At 52.3% G+C, this 23,782-nt stretch overlaps 2 protein-coding genes across 2 annotated transcripts in view; one reads left to right on the top strand and one right to left on the bottom strand.

The window, feature by feature from the left end:
* Positions 1 to 2,907, top strand: part of ABL2 (ABL proto-oncogene 2, non-receptor tyrosine kinase) — an 85,061-nt gene extending 82,154 nt beyond the window's left edge. The window contains 3 exon segments of the mRNA XM_038757574.1: positions 435 to 608; positions 1,181 to 2,016; positions 2,018 to 2,907. Of these exon segments, the coding sequence (XP_038613502.1) occupies positions 435 to 608; positions 1,181 to 2,016; positions 2,018 to 2,899 (1,892 nt within the window). The 3' untranslated portion in view covers positions 2,900 to 2,907.
* Positions 2,908 to 10,753: 7,846 nt separating this feature from the next.
* Positions 10,754 to 20,242, bottom strand: TOR3A (torsin family 3 member A). Its single transcript, XM_038757987.1, has 6 exons — positions 19,885 to 20,242; positions 18,238 to 18,351; positions 16,745 to 17,010; positions 15,565 to 15,740; positions 11,889 to 12,013; positions 10,754 to 11,604 (listed from the first exon to the last, which is right to left on the bottom strand). The coding sequence occupies exons 1-6, from the start codon at positions 20,144 to 20,146 to the stop codon at positions 11,354 to 11,356; spliced, it is 1,194 nt and encodes a 397-aa protein (XP_038613915.1). The 5' UTR covers positions 20,147 to 20,242; the 3' UTR covers positions 10,754 to 11,353.
* Between the last annotated feature and the right edge of the window lie 3,540 nt (positions 20,243 to 23,782).

The raw sequence follows: 23,782 nt of genomic DNA, 5'->3' as shown, positions 1-23,782 counted from the left end.
GGTGCCATCTACGTAATGGAAAGGGACATCACCTTATCACTTGGCTCCCCGGAGCATTTTGGAGTCTGGGAAATTGCAGGCCCGTTCTTGGACCCTGCTCAGTCCTATTTCTGGAGCCCTTGGGGAGATACTGGCTGATCACCATTCAGATGAGCACCTGGACGAAAACAGAAGCTGAAGGGCAAGGACAGCTGCTCATGAAGTTCCCACCCCCTTTTAGACTCTCAGTAAATATTTGTGTACCTTGACTGAAACGTACAGTGATCACCACTGCCCCTTCATCTACACTTTTCCATGTTTGTGGCTCCAAAGATAAGATTCTTGGCTTCCCTTTCAGGCCCAAATTCCTAATCTCAGGAACTGAACTTAAGAAAGCTTAGCGATGTCTCAAAAACGGTGGTTAGCTTCAACTGTAACGTCTCCCGTCCTTGCAGAAGTCGCCGAGGAACTTGGGAGGACAGCTTCCTCTTCCTCCATCGTCCCTTACCTGCCCCGGCTGCCCATGCTTCCCTCCAAGACCAGGACCCTGAAGAAACAGGCCGAGAACAAGGAGAACATCGAAGGGGCACAAGAAGCTGTAGAGCACTCGGCTTCCAGCTCGGCTCCAGGTAAGGCTCAGCGGAGAGCGGGGAATGGAAAAGGCTTTCATTTAAACGAGCACAGCCAGGTGGGAAAATCCAGGGCATCGCCACTCTCCCTTATATGCATTTGATAGCCCCTCACACCCTCCATACGCAGCTTTCTGACTTTCCTTCGGATTGTGGGTTGCTAAATTGTGCCATTGGTTTGAGGGACTGGCAAAGGGCAAGGAATTAGATGGATCACCAGAATATGTTCTTCACCTCGGCCATCCGATACTTGAATCTCAGGCTCTATCAGGGTGTATACCTGATGGCTTAGGGTGATTTTTCTCCGCCGAATCCCACTGACATTTGATATTTAATCTGAGCAGCGGAGGAAGAAAACATTGAATTAAACCCGACTCATCGAGTAGTAGTAATTAATAGAATTTATGAAGCACCTCCTGTGTGCCGGAAGAGAATATCCAGGTGGGAACTAGTCAGGGTTCCGGTCCCTTGGCGGGGAGAGGGGAGTGGTCCGTGATCGAGGAAGTTCATCCCCCTGCTTGCCCCGGTCGGGCACGTGGTCACAGAATTCCCGTTTGGTCCTCCTTCCGTAGGATTCATCAGAAGCACACAGCCTGCCGGTGGGTCCCCAGCTCTGCCTCGCAAGCAGCGGGATAAGTCGCCCAGCAGCCTCTTGGAGGATGCCAAAGAGACCACCTTTACCAGGGACAGGAAGGGGGGCTTCTTCAGCTCTTTCATGAAGAAGAGAAATGCCCCCACGCCCCCCAAACGCAGCAGTTCCTTTCGTGAGATGGAGAATCAGCCCCACAAGAAATACGAGCTAACGGGTAACTTCTCATCTGTCGCTTCCTTGCAGCATGGCGACGGGTTTTCTTTCGCTCCAGCCCAGCAAGAGCCCGGCCTGGCACCGCCCAAGTGCTACGGGGGGAGCTTGGCACAGAGGAACTTCTGCAGCGAGGACGGTGGTGGCGGGAGCAGTGGTGGCGGAAGTACTGGTGGGGGGTGGTCGGGCATCACTGGTTTCTTTACACCTCGCTTAATCAAAAAGACACTGGGCTTACGAGCGGGGAAACCCACGGCTGGCGAAGAAGCCTCCAAGCCTTTTCCGAGGTCCAACTCTACATCTTCCGTGTCCTCAGGGCTTCCAGAGCAGGATAGGATGTCCATGACCCTCCCCAGGAACTGCCAGAGATCCAAAATCCAGCTGGAACGGACAGTGTCCACCTCTTCTCAGCCAGAGGAGAGCACGGGAAGGGCCGGCGAGCCGCTTCCCAAGAGGTCGGAAGAGGGGCCCGGCCTCAGCAAGGAGCGGCCGAAAGCCAAACTCTTGCCCCGAGGGGCCACGGCTCTTCCTCTCAGGACTCCCTCCGGGGATCCGGCCGGCGCCGAGAAGGACGGCGCGGGCCTGGCGGCGGCGGCGGCGGCGGCCCCCCCCCAAGAACCGAGAGAGGAACGGCGGGACGAGGCTCGCGGAGGAGGGCGAGAGGCCGGGGTGGTCGTCTCCGGCCAAGGCCGCGGCTGGACTCCCGACCCCGCACAACCACAAAGTGCCCGTCCTCATCTCGCCCACGCTGAAGCACACTCCAGCCGACGTGCAGCTCATCGGTACGGACTCTCAGGGGAATAAATTCAAGCTCTTATCCGAGCATCAGGTCGCCTCCTCCGGGGACAGGGACCGGCCCCGCCGGGTAAAACCAAAGTGCGCCCCACCCCCGCCGCCGGTGACGAGGCTCCTGCAGCCCTTGGGCCCGGATGCCACGGAGGACTCCACCGGGGCCGCCGCCGCCTCCGCCGCCGCGGGACCGCCCGGACCGGAATCGCAAGAGAGTGGGAAAAGGCCAGGCGCCGCGGGCTCCGGCAGCGCGAAAGCCGGGAGGCCGGCGGTGCCTCCGCCTCAAGTGCCTCCGCCTCCCTCTTCCACATCGCCGGCCAAGATGGCCAACGGCACGGCCGGCACCAAAGTAGCGCTGAGAAAGACCAAACAGGTGGCTGAGAAAATCCCGGCGGACAAAATCAGCAAAGAGGCCCTGCTGGAGTGCGCGGACCTGCTGTCCAGCGCCATCGCCGAGCCCACGCCCAACAGCCAGCTGGTGGACGCCGGCCACCAGCTGCTGGATTACTGCTCAGGCTACGTGGACTGCATCGCGCAAACGCGCAACAAGTTTGCCTTCCGGGAAGCCGTGAGCAAACTGGAACTCAGCCTGCAGGAGCTGCAGGTATCTTCGGCGGCTGCTAGCGGGCCCGGGGCCAACCCTGTTCTTAATAACTTACTGTCTTGCGTCCAGGAGATCAGCGATGTGGTGCAGAGGTAGCTACTGCCCGCCGGGCTGGAAGAAACACGCGTCGCCTCGGAGAGAGGGGGAGGGACATGTTCTCCTGTGTTCGCGGTGTCAGTGAGGAAGACTGATGCCTGAGTGAGTTGGTGAAGTACCTCAGATCACTGAGTTCTCACGTTTACAGGTTCATCTCAAAAAAGAAAGAAAGGAAAAAAAAAAAAGCAACCTCAACAAACCGTGAGGAAGGGGGAAGAGAGCAGAGGTGGGGTTGGGGGTTGGTGGGCTGGAGAGGGGTGGTTGGGGGTTGGAAGCTGCAGGGGACAGCGGGTCAAGAATTTCCCTTCCTGGGATCAGTCCAGGGCGTCCACTCCACTCCTGGAGCGGGAAAAGGGCGCGTCTCATCTCAGCCAGGGTGTCTCCTCCCCCTCCTCGGCTCCTGCACTCTGAAAAAAGGGTATTTTCACCCCCCCCGTGTCAGAGAAGGAACCACGGGCTCCATCGGCGCCTCCCTGCTCACACGGGAAGCTGGAGGTGCGGGGCTGGGGCCCCGGGCGAGCTGCGCACCCCTGAGGAGGAGGTGATCCCGCTCTGGGGGCAGGGGAGCTTAGCCCCGCTTCCACAGCTTCTCTGCTGCTGTACGACACAAACGAGAAGGACCTTTGCCCTCCTTGTACACCCCGTTCTCTCACCTTTTGTGTTGCCATTGTTCCCCAGGACAAGGGGTGCTGGGCCGGAAGAGGTGATTCCAAACCACCTCCTTGAGTTTCCCGTGGAGTGGCATGTGGCATTTTCCGTAATCCAGCATGATGCTTCCAGGCAATCGAAAGTGGGTAGCGTTGGCCAGGCGGTCGGTCCACTCTTTAGTGTCTGTCTGTAAACTCTAGATAATCATTTGATCCCGGGTACAACGCTGAGTGCTTTAGTGGTTTTCCTCCCCCCCTCTGCCGGGTAGGGTGCTGTCTACGCTCCTAGTTGGAATTCAGGGTATTAAACTCATTGTCTCTGGCTGGAAAACTCAGTTTTCAAGCCAGTAGCAGCTGCTCTTGGCCACTGCGCATCTTCCGGTAACACCAGCAGCACTCCTTCCCTCCAGCTCTCTCCATCGCCTTCCCTAGTGGGCTAAAGTACGTGACTTACAGTTGGAGCTCGGGCGTTCGGCTTCGCCAATCTTGGCCTGTGAAAGCGAAGGCTGGAGAATAGTACTGAACAGCATGCCTGTTGCCGCGTATGCTGCGGTCCTAGACTGTTCCCTATCAGCACCTCTTGACTTTTTCCAATCACGCCCCTCTTTTGCCCTCACGTCATAGTAGAGGAGCAGCAGTCTCCTTATCTCCTCAAGAGCCGGAGGCCCAGGCTGCAGAGGCCTCCTCCTGCCTCCTCCCCTCAGGCTGGGGACTGCCCATGGGTCACATGTGGCAAAACAAAGGCCAGCAGTCCTGCCCTGAGCTTGCTAATTCACCTCATCTCCTTCGTTCCAGTCCGTGGAGCCTTTGGATGTAAGAAGCAGATTAAAATATGCCCCCCCGTATCATTTCTCTTCGAAGGGCCTGTTGAGAAGGCATCTGTCCTTATTTCGGGTGCCTCCTCCCCTGCAGAGACCAGCCTTTGGGAGGGCCTGGTAACGCTCAGCTAATTTGCTAGGCCTGAGCACACGTATAAATAGCCGTCCTTGAGGGTTCAAAGATAGAAGAGGCACGGGAATCAGCGTTCTGCCCTTGAAAAGTGGGCCCTTTTCTTTCCTACGCAGATCTATTTAGGGAAGAAAATTGGGAGGGCCTAGAGAGGAATCTGAGAGACAAATACCATTTTAAATCCTGATTGTCAGTCTCTCAACCACAGTTTTTCACTACGTGCTTAGAACTTAGAGACTGCTGAGCAGCCCCTACTGCTTCCCAAGCAAGCGTCGTGAGCTGGCTGCTGGCTTTTATTCCCGCTTCTACCACTCATCGTCTGACTGGAGTCCACCACTCATTATCAAACTGGAGGTGATTCCTGTTCCTCAGGGCATAAGAACGAATGCTACTTGCCAAAAGGTACGAGCCGCAGTCTTACTGTGCCAGGTGATTTTTGTCTCCTCCTCTTGCCTCTGCAGCAGCTGTGTGGAACATATTAACTGGATGGTCAAGAGCCCTCTTGGGCTTTCTTGAATTAGGAGGAAGCAAACTGGTTAGTAACAAGATCCCGGGAAAACGATGGCAGGGGGGTCGGGCAGTGGATAATTTAAACCTGAAGAGGTGCCTCACCTACATAAAGTACTGCTGTAGTCCCTGCTAGGTTAAGGAACACAAGCTACCGTTTCCCTTGCCCCTTAGATGAAAAAGCATGGTGAAAGAGCACGGCGGCAGTGCAGATCTAGAGAAGGAAGGTAATTCCTGAACCCACAGTCAGCCTTAAATCCAGGCCTACCCCAGCCTAGGAACCATTTAAGCTCCTCTCTTCTCTCCCTGCTCCCTGCAAGATCAGTAAGGAAGGAGTGCTGGAGTGATAGAAAGGCGTGCGGAGGGCAGGGTTGCCCTCCGCCTGAGATTCTAGCTAAGAGTTCTGAAATGATCCTAGTTTATTTACCAGGGCCTGGGCCTGCTCCTGTCTGACACCTTAAGCAAGACCGACTGAGGAGACGGTGAAAAATTTTAGAAAATGTGCTGCTGCCGTAGCCTAGGGCAGGAAGGAAAATGAGAGTATGAATTGGGGGTTTTTGAAGAAAAATTAACGGCACAGTCTTCACCTTTTGGGGTACTCGGAGAGGGAACATCTCACTCCGGGAAGAGAGGCTCGTATAGCGAGCAGGATGCTGCGCAGCGTGAGCCAGCTCCAGTGAGCGGGATGCTGTCAACGTGCTTCAGAATTTTAATTTAGGTTTTTCTCTCTGGTCCCCGGAGAGAGATTTTTTTGTAAAGAAATCTTTTTTTAACCTTAGGCAGATCCGTGAATCCAAATCAGCTGTGGCTAAGAGGAGCTTAAAAAAGAGTGACTATAAAAACCTCAGGTTTTACAACCATTTGCTGTGGAAAAGAAGACGAAGTGGTACCTAAATGACTTTTGACATTGTCATGCCATCTACGCACATATGCACCTAGGGCTTCCACTGCTGGATGGTATGGTTTTTATGCATGAGGAACAGTGATAGAGATCTACTGTATCTGGAGCCCGGGTGACCACAACTCTGGGTAAGCTGGAGGCCCGCCCCCCTCTCTCCCCCAGCCTGCATCTCTAAGTGACAGAAATATTGAAAATGTTGACCTTAATCATGAAGATATTAGAGCATACCACTATACCAGCTGGCCCCATTGAGTGATTTGCAGACAAACAGAAATCTGGATAGGCCAGAGAGCCATTTTGAATGGGTCCTACTCAGCCCCCATGCTGAAGAGGCTAGGGCTCGTTGTTAATGGCAAGTGATTGCCCAAAGCCTTCAGAACCTGCCCAGGGTGAGTTAGACACATCCCAGCTGCCTCAGAGATACCTAGTAAACAAGGCAGTAGGGTAGCATTTCCATCTAGCAGCATTCTGAGAGTTTGAATCTAAAAGAGGGTTTGAAGTGAACACTTAAGTAGCAATTCAACAAAAAGGCATGTGTCCTTTTCAAAACTAGCCCCATCATCCTGAGCCGTGACTTAACCAACTAAACAAATACTACTTCTCTAGAATACCTTCCCAATGAGTGGTACTGCGACGCCAGGATTTTCTGCGCCTGCTCGTCCTCCGTAAGGATAGCCCAGGAGACCTTCCTTCCGCGTCACAACACGCAGTCCTCACCCTTCTTCGCTCCTGTGGGTTTGAGTGCACTCAGTGAGCCGTGGAAGGAAAAGGGCTGATAAACCGTGCTCCACCACAGCTTTCCCCACAGAGCGGAGTTTAGCGTGATGTTGATAGCGTTCATATCTCAAGTCCACACCCTGCGTAGAATTTAGGGGTTCAAGTAGCCACACTGCACGTGGAGTCTTACCTCTCCACCTCAGTTCGGATGGCATATTCCCAATAGAGCTGCCTTTTTAAATTTTTTTAAGCGTGGCTGAAAGCAACTCAATCAATCAATTGTATTTATTGAGCGCTGTGTGCAGAGCATTGTACTAAGCGCTTGGGAAGTACAAGTCGGCAACACATACAGTCCCCACCTACAGATCCTTACTGCCCGTCCGTGATTAATTTTCATAAGACCATTTATTTGATAAGCCCTTGTTTTTGATCCTACCGTCTCTTGCTCTTCCTTATTTCTTCCTAGCCTTCCCTCTCCTTCCTTCTAATCCACAGATCTCTTGGGTAGTGGCAAAGGGATGCAGATACTCTGCTCTTTGGGAAACTACTGTTTTATCATCTTTCAGTCACCCTCCCCCGCCTCTAGGTCCAGACTCCTGTTTAAAGGTAATCAGAGGGCTAGGCGTGAATATCATCAGCCTGTGGAGGCTGTTGGCCTCCTTCAGGAGTGTGGACCCTCAGGTTAATGGCGGGTCTTAAGGACCCTGCGTACTTTCCTGCTCTTTGTGGGCATAGCCCTAACCTCCTGTGGGCCAGGAGAGCTGGCCAGAGGAGGAAATCCCATTGTTCTCCTGTGACAGTGATCTGTTTTAGTTTTTAGAGACAGAGCAATCCCCCTCAAATTCTGCCAGTGTCCCAGACCCCCCCCGCCACCCCTCAACCCCCTTACTTGCCTGGGCCTGAGTGTCCCCTTAAGACAGCGGGCACAGCAGGGCTTCTTTGGCATTTCAGTCCAGCTTGGGCTTGGCAGTGTGACAAGAAACGGAGATGTGCTGAGAGCCTCTTCACATCCTTGATTAGTAGAAAAGATGAAGATCCCACATGTGGGTTTTAAGGGAAACAGGCTGTCTGCTGCTGGCTTTGCACTTTTGTTCAACCCAAACTGAGGTAAGGTCTCTAAAGGCAGTGAGTGAAATGCCTTGGGCGACTCAAGCTCCCAGGGGTTATTTTTTTTTTTTCTTTCTGTAAACCATCTTTGCAGCACTTTCCTCTTCAATTCGGGAGTTGGGGAGGGAACTCTCTGCCACTTGGCCTTTGCTTCCCTCCCCCTGCACCTGGAGCTTTGAAGTTGCCCTCCCCCCAGTGAATGTGGGCAGGGAAGGTAAGGAAAGCATCTCTACCTTGAGTCCTTGGGTCCGAACCACCACACTTGTTGCACCCTGTCTTTCCCCTGGAGTGACAGCCACCGCCCAGTCTGCTGTGTAGTAGCCACAGTAGCCCCACAGGTCGGGGCAGGAGATTTGATCTGTGCCTCTTGCCCAAGGGGGAGGGATGGGCTGCCAGAGGGAGCAACACCAGTGGGGCTCACACTGCAACTTAAAGGGATGAGATCTCCGGGGGTGGAAGAAAGCACGGTTTGCTTTGAGGAATAAGAGTACTCGATAACTGGAAAGGGACGCGGGCATTGCTGTATGACAGATGGCCACCTTTTAGAGGCACGAAGTCTTTACAGCAACCCATCTCATACATTGTCCAAGGGCCAGTGTGTGCATTTACTGTTACTGTACATGTTAATTGCTGTTCTCTGTACATACTGAAAGGGTAGGGGAACCCGAAGGAAATTTCAGAGTCTCTGTCCTCACCCCAATCACAGGAATCACTTAGCGCTTCTAGTACAGTGCTCTGCACATAGGAAGCGCTCAATAAATACGATTGATGATGATGATGAATCAGGAAAGAGGACAAAGGCACAGCTTGGTTTAGAACACTTACCCTACGTGGGCCACTGCTCCACCTCGCGCGGAGCCAAGGGTCGTCCAGCAGCAGGTCTGACATTGCCGTGGAATGAATGGGTGGGTGGAGGACAGAGACTCCTGCTGAGAAACCCCCTCCAGCAGCCCCCACTAAGGTCGGTCCAGCACTTTTCCCTGCCAGATGCAGTCTGATCCTGCTTCGATGGACACGGAGAAACCCCATCTTCCACCACAGAATAAATAAAAATGAGACCATTCCCATAGTTCGTGATGCTGATATCAATTTAGATCCTAAAGATAAACATGTATACCAAAGGTCACACTCGTCCCAGCCAAGTGTCGTGCACACTGGGCAGAGGTTCCAATCGATTCAGCACAATTTAGTGGAGACAGTGCTGGATTAGGCTGAAAAAAATCCATCAATCAACAAATCTACACTCCCAGGGGTGTCGACTGTTTCTGTTTTTTTTTAATTGTTATTGTAATATATTTTGGTTGTTTTGTTTTTCTAATTTAATTCTCTCACTCTGTTGTCTGACTGTGAACTGCTAACAGTGTTAAACTTGATGTAAATAAGGCCCTCGAAGGGGTCCACTTTCTGCCTGTCGTCCCACAAAGGTTTTGCCAATTTGCATTTTGTTTTAAATAAAAGTTGCAATATTTTATTGGCAAGATCAACCCGGGTGCCCAGCGTATCTGTGGATTGACGATCAGTGTCTGGCTCCCTACTGGTTAGCACCCACTGCACCAAACCAGGGTCCTGTCGGTGACACCGTAACTGAGCAGGGATCTTTCAGAAACTCAATTTACAGCAGAGAGGAAAAGAAGGCTGAATCAGGAGTGCTAACCGATTTTTCAGAACAAAAACCTAAAACCGCCCCCGAATGTAAACGTTAAATCCCAGATTCCCTCACAAGACCTTTATACTGGGGGTGGGGGCATGCCAGTGATGTTACCGCTGTTCTCAAACAAGTTTTTGTTTCTGCCCTGGTAGGCTGCTAGCTCAGCTCCCAGTCCCCTCAGTGCACCTGGCCACATCGTTGGGCACAAACTCATCACTCCTGCTGCCACTGCTGTTCTGTCCTGCCACAAAAGAGCTACCTGGGGCCGTCTGCCCCCATGTTTCCGCTCAATAGAGTGAGAACCAATGGACTAAGCAGGGAACTAGAAGAGATTCTGTTGCTAACTTGTACTTCCCAAGTGCTCTGCACACAGTAAGCGCTCAATAAATACAATTGACTAAATGAATGAGTGAAAAGAGATGGGGTTAATCCCCGCTCTGCTCCTGGTGGTGGGCCATACCTCCCTGGAGCCTCCGTTGCCCCGGCTGAGAAGTGGGAATGACGGTACCTTCCGCATGCATCTCACAGGTCAATGGAGGGAGGCGTGGGCCGCGGGAGGATGCTATCAAAGTTCAAAGCGGCGGTGAGGTCGCAGAGGTTCATCAAGGGCTCAGTGTCCTGAGTGATGACATTTGTCTGCCGACTAGCTCTAGTCTCTTAATTCCTGCCGAGGGGAAAGGAAGTAGGGCTGCATGGACGTAAATCCATGGTATTTTGATCTGCCCCAGTGCCTCAGCTGCGTTCAGGGCAGGGAGGCTCAGATGGTCCATTTCAGCCTCTTGTTCCCACGCAAACCACCACCAGGATGACTACCAAAACAGCCCACCGTCCCCACCAGGCAGGGACAGTGGGATTCCCCTCCCTTCTCCCTTAGAAGCTGAAAGCTCTGGTTTCTGGAGAAACCGGTGTCCTTCTGGGGCGGGTTTGGGGCAAGGGGAGCGTAAACCTACTCAACTTGTGTTCCTGGCAGTGGTGTTCCTGCCATTCCTCCTGCCGTCCTGCTCATCTCCGCTAAGCACCGTCTCAGCTGGGAAATAACCAAAACTTGCACAACAGCAACTGTAGCTACAGGCATCAGAGGCAAAAGATCAGACACCGGTTACTTATCCATTAGCGGCAACCCAGGGATTTCTGCAGAATCAGCCTGAGGGGCAGAGCTACACCTTTCCCCTCCCGCTCCTCCACCTACCCCGGCCAACGTGGCTCGCGGATTTGGACTTTTGCTGGGTAAACAGAAGACTGCAAACTCCCTTGGCGTGGGGACTGTCTCTATACGTTGCCAATTTGTACTTCCCAAGCGCTTAGTACAGTGTCCTGCACATAGTAAGCGCTCAATAAATACAATTGATGATGATGATGAAAGCAGATAGAAAAAAACATTACAAAAATACACACTTTAATATTTACGTTCAGAAACGATCTTTCCCCACATTTCCCTTAAAAAAAAAATACCAAAATTTTTCTTGGAAAAGCTAAATATTTCTGAGCAACAGAACCGTTTTCAGTCCAAGCTGGGGGTCAGCGCCACCCATCAGCCCCTGGAATCCAAAGTCAGTGAACTCAAACCCCAGACTGCCCGGGAGCAGGCACCCGCCACTTCCGCTCAACCAGATGTCCTTTCCTCTCGGTTCCCTCCTTTCTAACATCCTCTTTTTCTTTTCTTTTTCCAGAACAGGCCCCACCTTTGGGTCTTCGCTCCCTCGCCCACCCCAGGGTAGTTGGTTCCTAAAACCCGAAACAGCAGGGAGAGAGAAGGCCCTGTGGAGAGAAGGTCGTGGGGTGGCCCTGGACTACTCAGGAACCAATGGTGGGCGGGACAGAGGCGGTTAAGGCCCGGCTTGGCCCCTTCTTTCCCAACCCAGAAAGTCCCAAGAGCCAGGCCAGCATCACTGGGTGATTTCTCTTCTCCCCGGGACCTTTCCGTAAGGCACGTTGGTGGAGGGTCGGGCTGGTCCAGGCCAGCCCCCGCGGGTGGGTCATCAGGGCAAGAAGTAGTTGATTCTCTGGGCTATGGACTTGCAGCCCTGGGCAGAGAAGAGTTTCTGTTCTTTGGGGACATAAACCATCATCCGGGCAATCTCATCCAGGGCTTCCTCGCCGTACTGGAGGCCCCGGCCCTGGAAGGCGTCGCGCGCGCACAACCTCACGTGGCGGAACTCCAGCGGCAGAAAGGGGACGAAGAAGTCGATCAGGTTGTCCTTCACGAGGCTGCTGCGGCCAAAGCCGCTGTCTGCAACCAAAGCAGAGCGTGACCGGGCTGTTGGAGCTGAGGGGAGAGGGGGCGGGAGGCCCAGAGGGGTTGCGCGTCGTTGGGCGCTGCCGGGGGCAGCTCAGCCCAAGTCTGCCGGGTATCGGGGCCGGGCTGGACCTGGCAGAAACCCGGGCTTGGCGAGCCTCGGGCAGGTGACTTAAGATGACTGTGGGGGACAAAGTGTTCCCTCTTCTCCGACCCACCTTGGGACTGCCACCCCCACACCTGTTTCCCCCCCCCCCCCCCCCGATCTGGGTAGTTACCTGCGGACGCCAGCAGCTCGGCCCGGAGGGCCTGCTCCAGACTCTCCAGGGTGATCTCCTCTCGCGGTTGGCCCGTCTGCAGAAAACTCAGCACCAGCTCGTTGATGGTGTTGCCCCCAAGATTACTGCAAAGAGACAGGGCAGTTTATGATTCCCTTTCTGCTACCACTCCGTGGGTTTCAGCATTCCTGGCTCAGGCCCCCGCTCATCTTCTAGCACCTTGTCCCTGATCCCCCTTCTCTCTCCCAGGAGGTGGCATGGACAACGGAGGGGGAGAAGGGACCCCCTGACATAGGAGATGGATGGGATCTCAGAGCTGTGCCCCAGGAGGAGCAGCACCTGCGCTCCTGCGCTGGCTCATAGCCACCCCTTCGAGCGGCAGGGCACAAGGGGACAACTGTCTTCTAAAGAGCCCCCATACTTGAAACCCTTGTTCACTCTCAACATCGCTGTGAGGGGTAGCGTGGAGGCTCCAACTGCAGATAGGGAAACAGCTCCTGAATAACCATGGCCTGCCTCAGTTTCCCTCCTCCACAGCCCTGCCTTCTACCCTATCTCTATTCACTTCAGTGAAGTGTTCATGCCTGCATTCTGGGCCCATTAAAGGGGACTACTTCAAGTCCTCTACTTCTCCCTCTTTTGTTTGCCTTTTGGCTATCTTTTGTGAGCCCCCCGTGGGACAACCTGATCACCTTGTAACCTCCCCAGTACTTAGAACAGTGCTCTGCACATAGTAAGCACTTAATAAGTGCCATTATTATTATTATTATTATTATTATCTCATTCCTCCTTGGCACCTCCACCAATAGGTTGAAAAGGGAAAAAGTGAAACTCCAATCATTTCCATTTTACCCCTTGGTAGCAAACTCTATAGCAGTCTGGGGATTTCATTATCCATGTCAACTGACCTCAAGTAACCAGAAGTTGACTACTTCCTCCGCCTCCAAACACCCCACCCGCCCCTGCGGTGGGCTACTGCTGACCCTCGCGCTGTTCTCCCACCCTGAGACAGTCCAAAGTGCTCCACACATTCAAAGCCCTTCTACTTCAGTATGCCTAAAGTCCCAGCACCTTAAGTCACATAAGCCACCTTTAACACTTCTGAACTTATATGCATGTTTTTATAACTTTAGTCAATGGTACATTCAATTATTCATGCTGATCATTCTATAGTTGAATATCTCCCTCACCTGTTAAAGTTCCTTATGGGCAGGGAACTTCTTTCCTCTGCTTAGTCCAGTGCACTGTCCTAAGTGGGCACTCAATGAATAAAATGACTAATCCTGATGCTCCTAATTCCCTCCCTGGAACTATCCCACAGTCCCCTCCCCCATAATACTAATGATGGCATTTATTAAGTGCTTACTATGTGCAAAGCACTGTTCTAAGCGCTGGGGAGGTTACAAGGTGATCAGGTTGTCCCACGGGGGGCTCACAGTCTTAGTCCCCGTTTTACAGATGAGGTAACTGAGGCACAGAGAAGTTAAGTGACTTGCCCAAAGTCACATAGCTGACAATCGGCGGAGCCGGGGTTTGAACCCATGACCTCTGACTCCAAAGCCCGTGCTCTTTTCCACTGAGCCACGCTGCTTCTCTATGACGTTCACCTCACGATGCCAATGGAGGCTCCATCCCTGCCCAGCCATGCTGACACTGCAGCCTGTTTCCTGTCCTGGCTATCTGGAGGAAACCTAGCCTGCCATCAACTTCGAACTCGACACACGCTAAATTGCAGGGCTCAACAGGAGAGGAGGACTGAGCACTTTCTAGACGAGTTGCTTCATATACCCGGCTCAGTTGGGCACTTCAGGACAGTAGAAGACATAAGGCCATAAGCATGCCCCCCGACCCCCCAATCCACTCACCCTCATGTTTCCAAAAGATCCCACCACCCTCACGTCTACCGTGAAAGTTTCTGAGGACCCCAAAAGCCTTGCAAGTAACAGCTGAGTCCTTGGAGAAACCCAGTCTCTCCAGCAGCGGCCCCTCCGAGATTCTGTCCCAACCAGCAGCACTGGGTTTTTACTGAAATTTGGGGAACTGGGAAATGGGCGAGCTTGACCAGAGAATTTGGCCTCTGATTTCAACGTCCATCCAGAGAACGTGTTTCTTTGACAAAGTAGGGGAAAGGGGAGAGGGTGCCAGAAATACTCTCCAAGCAAATATTTGCCTGGGACAGTGGCCGGGTGGCTTCTGGGTCACTGTGCAATGCAGACAAGTCAAAGAGGAATGAGGGAGTGTGAGTGGTTTCCCAGCAGATGGCCAGAGTGGTAATGTCAATATAGTGTAGGCAAGTGTCCAGGCTGTTTCTCTGGTCAATTGAACAAGAGAGGAGGGTACCTCTGGGCCCACCTGAGATCCTGCACCCCAGGACCCTGCTTACGTTCATGTGAGCATTTTCTGTGGCCAGTTCTTGGCGTGATGGGGGTTAGGAGGGGTGGGAAGGGTATGAGGAGAAAGTACAGTAGGACAGGGAAGGCTAGCAGTTATTTGGGGCGAGGATGTGGGTAGAAGAGCCTGGTAAAGGGCCAGAGAGACTTGAGAGAGGAAGAGCATGCTTGAAATGCAAGGCGGCCCCGCTGCCGAGTCAGACCCGGCCCACATTGGTCCCTGGCCTGGCCCAGTCAGCTCTCAGGTGGAATTGCTCTGAGCCTGCCCTGTCTCCAACAGCAGAGGGTTGAGTTAAAGGGTTAAGGGGCAGGAAATCTTTGGGTGACTGGGCAGTTTTCTCCCCTCATTGTATTAATCTCCCAAACGCTTACTATAGTGTTCTGCAAATGATAAACACATAATAAATACTACTGGTAATTGATTAAGCTTTTCAGTCATCCATGTCCACCCACCTGGACATGAAGATGGGCAAGCCATAGGGTCGTAATCTGTGGTTTGGAGGGCAGGTGACTGGTCTGGGAGTTGGGCTGACCTGGGCTGTATTTTGGGATTCCTGCCCTCACCCTCTCTGGGCCTATTTTCCCACCCTGTATAAGTGGGGCCCAGGCCTACCCTGCCCAGCCTGCCTGCCTTCAGGGAGGATGGATAATGTGGCATTCTGGAAATGGCCTTTTAGAAGACATCTAGTGTCCTCTCCTGAGGCCAAAAAATTCCAAACTGTTGGTCATCTTCCCAGTCTTAAAAATCCCCCGGAGATTCATCAGTTCCCTTTGGGAATACTTCTCCTTCAGTCCTCGCCCACTTCTCCCCTTCATGCCCCGTCGTCCCTCAGATCACCAGGGCAGAGCTATCGATCTCCAATCAACAACCTCCATTTAATAGTACGAAGCCTGTTCCTCAGCCTGTAAAACCCGCCCCGTTAGAAAGTCCTGAGTCCTTGGAAAAACCCAGTCTCTCCAGCAGCGGCCCCTCCGAGATTCTGTCCCAACCACCATCACTGGGTTTTTATTGACAACTGAGGAACTGGGAAATGGGCAAGCTTGACCAGAGAAGTTGGCCTCTGACCTCAACGTCCAGCCAGAGAACACGTTTCTTTGACAATCCAACCAAGTGGGGGAAAGGGGAGAGGGTGACAGAAACGCTCTCCGAGCAAATATTTGCCCGGAACGGTGGCTGGGAAACAGGCAAGCTGGACCAGAGAATCCAGACAGCAATCCTCTGCCCTTGCCCTCCTTTCCCTCAGCTGGCACGGCGCCGGGTCGGACCGGGACGGGTCCTGTCTTACCTGAGGAAGAGGAAGATGGCTTTCCGGCAGTCCTGTTCCTTTGTACTGTGGTGGTGGTGCAGGTAGCGGCTGAGGGTGTCCAGAAGACTTGGGTGGAGCTTCTCAGCCTCATCAAAGACGAACAGTGCTTGCCGGCATCGCCCCACCGTTTCCACGATGTGTTGCTTCAGCTGCTTCTACACCCAGTACAGAGGTAGCAAGTGAGCCCCAGGGTCGTCTCAGTCACGTGGCAGGAAACAAGTTAGGTAGGGCCTTGATCTGGTCATTGCCCCAGTTCTGCTGGGGACCATGGAGAGGGTTGGGGGCTGGGGCAGCTGGGAGCAAGTGCTCCGGGAGGATGACTCCCGTAGGGATCAAATCCGGCCCCCTCTGTCTGGTTCTCCTGGTGTGGGCCCTGCCCAGAGAACCTACTACAACTGCTACTCATGGCTTGAGCATCCACAATGAATGAGGCAGGATACACCCTTGGCCCTGTCCTGGCCCTTACGGTCTAGGGATTAGTGGCACCCATCAACATCCAGAAAAATATCCAAATGCAGCACAGTAGCTTTGGTAGAACCAGTGGCCTAGTGGAAAGAGCACAAACCTGGGAGTCAAAGGACCTGGGTTCTAATCCCGACTCCACCACTCGCTTGTTGTGGGACTTTGGGCAAGCCACTTAACTTCTCTGCGCCTCAGTTTTCTCCTCTCTAAAAAGGGGATCAAATATTTCTTCTCCCTCCTAGTTAGGCCCACGTAGGCCAGGGACTACGTGTGGCCTGATTATTTTGTATGTAACCCAGTGCTTGATACGGTGCTTGGCAGGTGGTAATCGCTTAACAAATACCACCATTATTATTGTCAAGTACTTCATCATCAATCGCATTTATTATTATTATTTATTATTATTATTATGGATTGTTATCGTATAGCAACACTGTACCTCGCACTGGGGTAGATACAAGATCATCAGGTCACACAGTTCCTCTTCCACATGGGACTCACACAAAGGAGGAGCGTAAGCATGTTGACTGCTCTTTGGAAGGTCATCCCTTGCCGAAGGAGCCAAATCTACCCTCCTGAGCCTCCACACCATGCCTGCAAGCACCTCTTGCATATAAGGACTTGGCATCAGGCCCGCTTCGACACGGGGCCACGCACACCACCCGACAGGAGCGGGAACCCCCCAGCTCCTCCTCACCTGGTACAAATCCACATATCTGGGATGCGGGAAGTGGAACAGGGAGATGAACACCTTGACGCACTCGCTCTCCAGCCCGTCTCGATACAGGTTGTCCGCCAGCATTCGGGCCACAAAGTTCTTGCCCGTGCCAGACCAGCCGTGGAATGACAGGGCAAGGGCCTTCTCTGGTTGGGGCGAGGCCAGGAAGTTCCGCACGGCTTTCGGGACTACGTGCCGGGCCAGGTGTTGGCCGTGCAGCCGGGTGCTCAGGTCTGACTCCAAGCCTTAGAGAAGGAAAGGGAATACGTCAGATCCACAGGCCCGACCGCACACTCTGCTGTATGAAGCTGTGAGGGGGGGAAGGAGCGAGCAGAGAGGAGGGGGAGGAATCGGCTGTTCCTCATCTCTCCCGGACCAGAACAAGTGATGTGCAGCAGGAGGGATCCAGGTTAGACTGAAGGAAAAACTTTCTGTGAGGCACTGGAGCAGTAAAGAGAGGGAGGTGAGGTAATCTCCTACCATGGAGACCTTAAGAGCACATAGAACCGTCCACTGAGAACAGTAGTTTAGGTACGGGGCTGCCAGAGGCAGGGGCTGAAGGCTAAATGACCTCTTGAGGACCCTTCTACCCCTCGGGTGGGTTAATGCCTCAAAAGGGAGTCCTTGTGGGGCCCAGCTTTCTACACATTTGGATCATGAAATCGTGAAGGCCTTTAGTTCTTACAGCTGTTCTGTGGAAATAACATCACATCCAAGCCTCTAAACAGATCTCCTACATTCTCCCAGTCTTGCCACGACACACAGGCCAGACGTAGGAATCCTGGTCCTCCGTGGGTAGAGGGCTAATACGGGGCCCAGTCCTCATCCTTCCTCAGAAACAGAGGCCCCCTCGGCACACATGGACACTACATGTATGTTCCATGACATGCAGTGATGCTTTCCTTCCGAATTATAACATGGCATGAAGGATAAAGCCCGGACCTGGGGGTTGGAAGGTCATGGGTTTAATCCCGGCTCTGCCACTTGTCTGTGTGGGCCTTGGGCAAGTAGTCGCTTCACTTCTTTGTGCCTCAGTTACCTCACCTATAAAACGGGGATTAAGACTGTGAGCCCTACATGGCACAGGAACTGTGTCCAACCTGACTTGCCTGTATGCACCCCAGCGCTTAGTACAGTGCCTGCACACAATAAACGCTTAATACCATGAGAAAGAATTTACACAGACCCCAAGTTGTTTCTCCTGGGGGACTTCTGACCACACCATAACCCATTGCTCCAGGGCTGCTGCTGCCTTACCCTCTTGGTCCCCCTGAAACAAGTTCTGCTTTCGAGCCTCAGAACCTGTCAGACGGATCTCAGGCACAGGGAGGAGGAAGTTTGAATAAAAAAAAAAAACGTGTATCTAAAAATATTCAGTGCCAGATGGAGGAACAGAGCAGCTGAAACCGGTCTAACGGCAGCCCCAATGCCCAGAGGCCACTGTATCTCTGCGGTGGTGCTGGTGTCATTACCTGTTACATTGTTGGTGATTCTACAGTCTCCACTTGCACAGCAGTCCTGAAAGCGACAGTACCAGGTAGAAAGGATCTCCAAGTATTGCTGGCCTAACAGGGGCAGGCTCCAACCTAAAAAAGAGGTAGTTTTGAGAAAGGAATCAATCAGTGGTACTTATTGAGGGCTAACTGAACGGTACTAGGGTAAAGGTTGGCACATTAACCACAGATGCTCTGTGTGCAGAGCTTGAGAGAATGCAACACAATACAGTATAATAATAATAATGGCATTTGTTAAGCGCTTACTATGTGCAAAGCATTGTAGTATGTAGACACTGTTCCTGACCTCAAGGAGTTTACAATCCATCAGGGTAGACAGACAGCAAAATAAATTTCAGGTAGGGAAAACAACAGTGTGATGGGGATGGAGTGACTCCCAAAGTACTTAGGGGCTACAGCTCCCTGGAGGAGCTTTGCAGCCATTTGAATACGTGGGATTAGGTTGGGGCAGTCGTGAGGGGGAGGATGGTGGGTCACAAGTGGGTAAAGTAGGTCAGGCAACCACTCAGCCACCAGGAATGACGGCACAGCTGGGTTCCAAGGCAGCACGGTCCAGAAGCAGCATCCTTACAGTAAAATGGAAGCCACCACCCCACCACCCTGGAAACAACCTCCCTACTTTCTGGATGTTGTAAACTGCCTCAGGAACAGAAACATTTCAGGCAGCAGAAGGCAAGGAGAGAGAAGGGGCCCACCCACCCCTATGGGGACGGTGGCTTTTTCTGTGGCCACTACTGCCCTAGGTGACATTATTCTGGCCAAGGGAGGGGCTTGAAGAGCTGGCTGGCCCTACTACTATCCACAGGGACCTCTAAAGTAGGGAGTGTTTCATGCAGTTTCGTTGACGAAAGAAGGGGCACCGGGCCAGAGCTCAAAGAACTGCCCGTATGTTGGCTCCATGAGCCCTGGGAACGGCCTTACTGAGTTGGGTGGTTGGTTTTAGATTGGTGATGGGACAGAAGGTTGTGTTAAAGGAAGGGAACCCTCCCTACCTCATCCCTGGGGGCAATGGATTTGCCAGATCTGACGCACCCTGATTCTGTCCCAAGATGGGCAGAACTCCCACAGACGAACTGCCCTTCTGAGGAAACGGAGGGGCTTTCTCCCAGCTGGGAGATAACAACAATGCCAGACTTTTGGCCTCTTGGGGTTTATGGTGGGCCTGGGAGAGGCCAGAGAGGCTATGGTGCCTAGGAAAAGAAACCAGGCTCCATTTGAGTGGAAAAGAAGGGGTGCTATAAAGCAAGCTCGGGTCCAGACAGCGACAACCCAGCCCTTGAGTGTTTCCCCTCCCTTCACCACCCCCCCGTCAGGCACCTCCACAAGGACACAGACCTGCTGGCAGGAGGTCGTCTTAGCTTTGCCCAGAGACCTGGGTCTGAAAGCAGATTGTCTCCTCCACAAAATCCAACAGGGCTCAACAATTCCTGCTTCTCAATTCAGGCCTAGGGCGGCATTCAGACAGAAACCCGTTCTTCCTGTGGCCTTTCGAGAGCGGGTAGAGAGTGCTTCTAGGCAGTGGGCCAGGACTGTGCCAAGGAAGCTTTTGGTGTCCCAGCGGGGGAAGGGAAGAGGCTGCAAGAGGAAATGAGAACGGTGTCTTACCCAGTGCCTCGGAGGTCGCCTTCTCTTTCTCCTTGCAGTCCTGGGGCCACACTCTGCAGGAGAAGTAAGCCCAGTACCGTCTTGAGAGGGCAGTCATGATCTTCAGGTGCTTCTTCAGATCCGAGAAATCTGCCCAGAAAGACTGCGAACTCTGCTGCTCCCCGCCCTCCCGCTGCTTTTCTCTTCTGTCGTGCCCGGTTGTCTCGGGCAGCATCAGCAAGAGACAGTAGCACCACAGAAGGAAGGGGGAGCAAAGCCCCATACCTAGCCAGCCGAGGGAAATTCAGAGAAAGCGATTTAAGCATCAAGGAGTGCCTGACTCCTCCTCTCTATGCTCACCCCTCTCTGGGCCCGTGGCTCTTTCCTGACAAATTCCTCAGCCGCTAGAGTCGGGCGCCTGTGCTCTCACTTCCCGTCGGCTCGGGATTGGTGTTGCCAAGGGAACGGGCGGCTCTGGGTAAGGAAACTTGCTGACATGCTAGCTGACACATTGAGGGGCAGGACTACGGTCTGGCTCAGGCACAGCGGTTGATGTTTAACAGCCAGTGGCCGTTCACGTTTTCCCCACACTTTCGCCCTCCGCTCCCGCTCTGGAGCTGCTCTCCAAAAGCCAGGTGCACTGTCCTGCTGGCCCTCAGAGGGCAACCGACCCACGGGACTTCGAGGTCGATCTTACACTTCACTCCGCCAGGCTGACTTGGTGCCAAGCCTGGGGATGGATAGGTGGTGGATTCAGGAAAGGCTCAGTTGACAGGAAATGGATTATTCCGGAAGGCCCGTGGGGCTGGGGAAGAATGTAAGTCCGATCTAGTGGCTGCCGTTGTCAGTCACTTGAGAGGGAACAGCGGCTCCGTGTCCATCGAGACCTACTGCCCAATCAGTTTGCTTCAGACAGAGACACTACGTTTACCAAGTAAGTCCTCACTGGTTGGCTAGCTGGGGCACAGCAGAGGCAGCTGACCACGACCAAGTGCATTAAGCTTCCAAAATGTGATATATTGCTGTGCCCACAACCTTTTACTGGTTTCCCCTTTCAAATTGTGGGCAGCAGATCAGGGCTGAACATATCTAATTCCCTGTGGCTCCCTCTTGCCTCCCTGCTCAGTGCATCTCAGCTAAAAGGACAGTAGATTTTCTTTGTTGAGAGCCTTGGGGTCAGGGGTTCTCTAGGGCCCACTCAGGGACTCCCCAAATGAGGGAATATTGGGCTTAACGACACTGCAAATACCAGAAAGCCTTTCCTGAGCACACTGGCCTTGCCTTGGTCTGAAGAAGACAGAATTGATGCCTGCTGGGGCGGAGTAACATTATAGGCAATGTAAAACAGGACTTTTATTTTGCCACCATCAAGTTCAAACTCATAACCTTTGTCACTGGGGTTTCTAGCTAATAATAATAATGATGGCATTTATTAAGCACTTTACTATGTGCAAAGCACTGTTCTAAGCGCTGAGGAGGTTACAAGGGGATCAGGTTGTCCCATGGGGGGGCTCCAGTCTTAATCCCCATTTTACAGATGAGGTAACCAAGGCACAGAGAAGTGAAGTGACTTGCCCAAAGTCACACAGCAGACAATTGGCAGAGCCGGGATTTGAACCCATGACCTCTGACTCCAAAGCCCGGGCTCTTTCCACAGAGCCACGCTGCTTCTCACTAGCCAACAAAGGACCCGGGGTGATTCGTTTACTCTTCTTCCTTCAGTGTCTGCACTGTATTAGTGCCAGTTTGGCAATGAGTCCACAGAGGTTAAGCTTTACTTGCCAGAGGTTTGTGGGGTATGCGTCCTCTGGAGCACTTTTCAGTACCTCCGGAGGCCATGGGGAATGACTACAACCTTTGAGGCACTGGGAAAGTCCCGCTATAATGCTTGAGTGTTACTTCTCAGCCTGAAGAGGGGACTAGGACAGAGCCAGGTCTTCACTGGATTTAAGGAACACTGGGCGGGCCTGACGCTGACAACATTTTGTTCATTTTGTAGATGAAAAGGCAAGTCACAGTAAGCTCCAGAGTAAATTTGCAGCTGTACAATGCTTTGAGATCCTCGAGGGAATGATAAGAAGAAAAGCATAATTATGAGGTTGCTTAAAGTTGTTTATGAAGTCCCTGTCCACGTAGCCCTCACTACTCAACACGCTTCCTGGTCAGGCCACTGAACATTCCAGAATTCTTAGATTGTGAGCCCCGAGGGACAGGGACCATGTGAAATTCTCACCTGTGTAGTCTCTCCTGGCACTTAGTAATAATAATAATAATAATTATGGTATTTGTTAACCGCTTACTATGTGCCGAGCACTGTTCTAAGCACTGGGGTGGAGACAAGGTAATCAGGTTGTGCCATGTGGAGCTCAGTCTTAATCCCCAATTTAAAGATAAGGTAACTGAGGCACAGAGAAGTATAGTACTCTGCATGCTGTAAGTGCTTAATAAACACTATTACGACCACTAAGCAAAGCCTCCATACAATTCAGCCTTCCCCAAAACCAAAAATTTTGCCTGAAACCCGAAACTTTGCCTCACTGGAAATAACAGGTGATATAGCCGAATTGTACTTTCCAAGCACCTAGTAAAGTGTTCTGCACACAGTAAGCGCTCAATAAAAATGACTGAATGCATACATGAGCTGTTCAAAATGTTACCTACTTAGGGCTCCGTGGCGTGGACCAAGCAGAATGTTTGGGGTGGGTTTATGGTGGGGGGGAGAAGGAGAGGAGTTTTTGCTTTTTTCCTAGGCAAGGGGTAAAGGAGAAGACTACTCAGTGAGTCTTGACTGCTGGAGAAACCCCCCAGCACCAGCAATAATTTTCCAACGTTACTGAGGCACATTATGAACCATTTCAACCACCTTGGGGATGGGCCCTGGACAGTTTGCTGACTTTTCCCCAGAAAACTCCTACCTGGCCTTGACACTCATTGAATTGCTGCAATCAATGTTATTTATTGATCACTTACTGTGTGCAGAGCGTGGTACTAAGCACTTGGGAAAATATAATACAATTGAGTGGGTAGACACGATCCCTGTCCCTAAGGACCTTATGGTCTACGGGGCGGGTGGGGGGGGAAGACATGAAAATAAATTACAGAAAAGGGCAGAGTGTAAGTGCTAAGGGGTTGAAAATCAAGTGCAGGTATGGGAATTCCCTCCCTATCCTTCTCTGTTCCCAGAAGGCTTCCTGCCCTTCACCCACTCCCCTAGCCCCTTTGTACTCTACAGCTCAACTACAAACTTTCACTTAAACCTTAGTAGCAGTCACTCTCCCTGCATCCTCCAGTTTAACATCTTGCATCCCCACCCATCCACTTTAGCAAAAGCTGGGGAGGGATTTAGAGTGAAATTTTTCCTTCCCTGTAATGTCTGGCCGTCATGTTGGGACTTGTTCTGGAATGCACCGTCACTTGCAACATCTAAGTCAAACGGGGGGACACACCCCATGATAGAGTCATCCAAGAAACAGCCACATTGTCAAAGAGCATTACCTGGATGTACTGTAGGATACGTCTGTACTCTGTTCCTAGATGTGGTGAACCTCTGGAAATAACAGTCCATGGAACACAGGGCCGTCTAGAAGCTCTGCAAGGCAATGCAGGCTGACCAGCAGTAATTGATTTTCAAATCCCAGCCGACAGATTAAGAATCTTCAATGCACAAAGGAACATCCATCTTCCGCCCATCTTGCTAGGAGCAATGTGAACTAAAAACCTTCATGCAAAGCTCTAAGGAGGAAGACTAGCTCATTAGATATTTACAGCAACTTTAAACATAACAACTCAAGTTATAATACGATCAGACCAAACCAGTTGGCCTAGGGGTAATCCAACCTTTCCAGAATCCACTGTATGTCATTGAAGGGAAAAACATCACTTTTTGGTGAAATCGTTTCAAGTAATCTAGCCTGTACGT

This window comes from Tachyglossus aculeatus, chromosome 16 (genome assembly GCF_015852505.1).
Source record: "Tachyglossus aculeatus isolate mTacAcu1 chromosome 16, mTacAcu1.pri, whole genome shotgun sequence".
NCBI lineage: Eukaryota > Metazoa > Chordata > Mammalia > Monotremata > Tachyglossidae > Tachyglossus > Tachyglossus aculeatus.
Note: the sequence above shows the minus strand (reverse complement) of the source record. Positions and strands in the feature narration are given on the sequence as shown.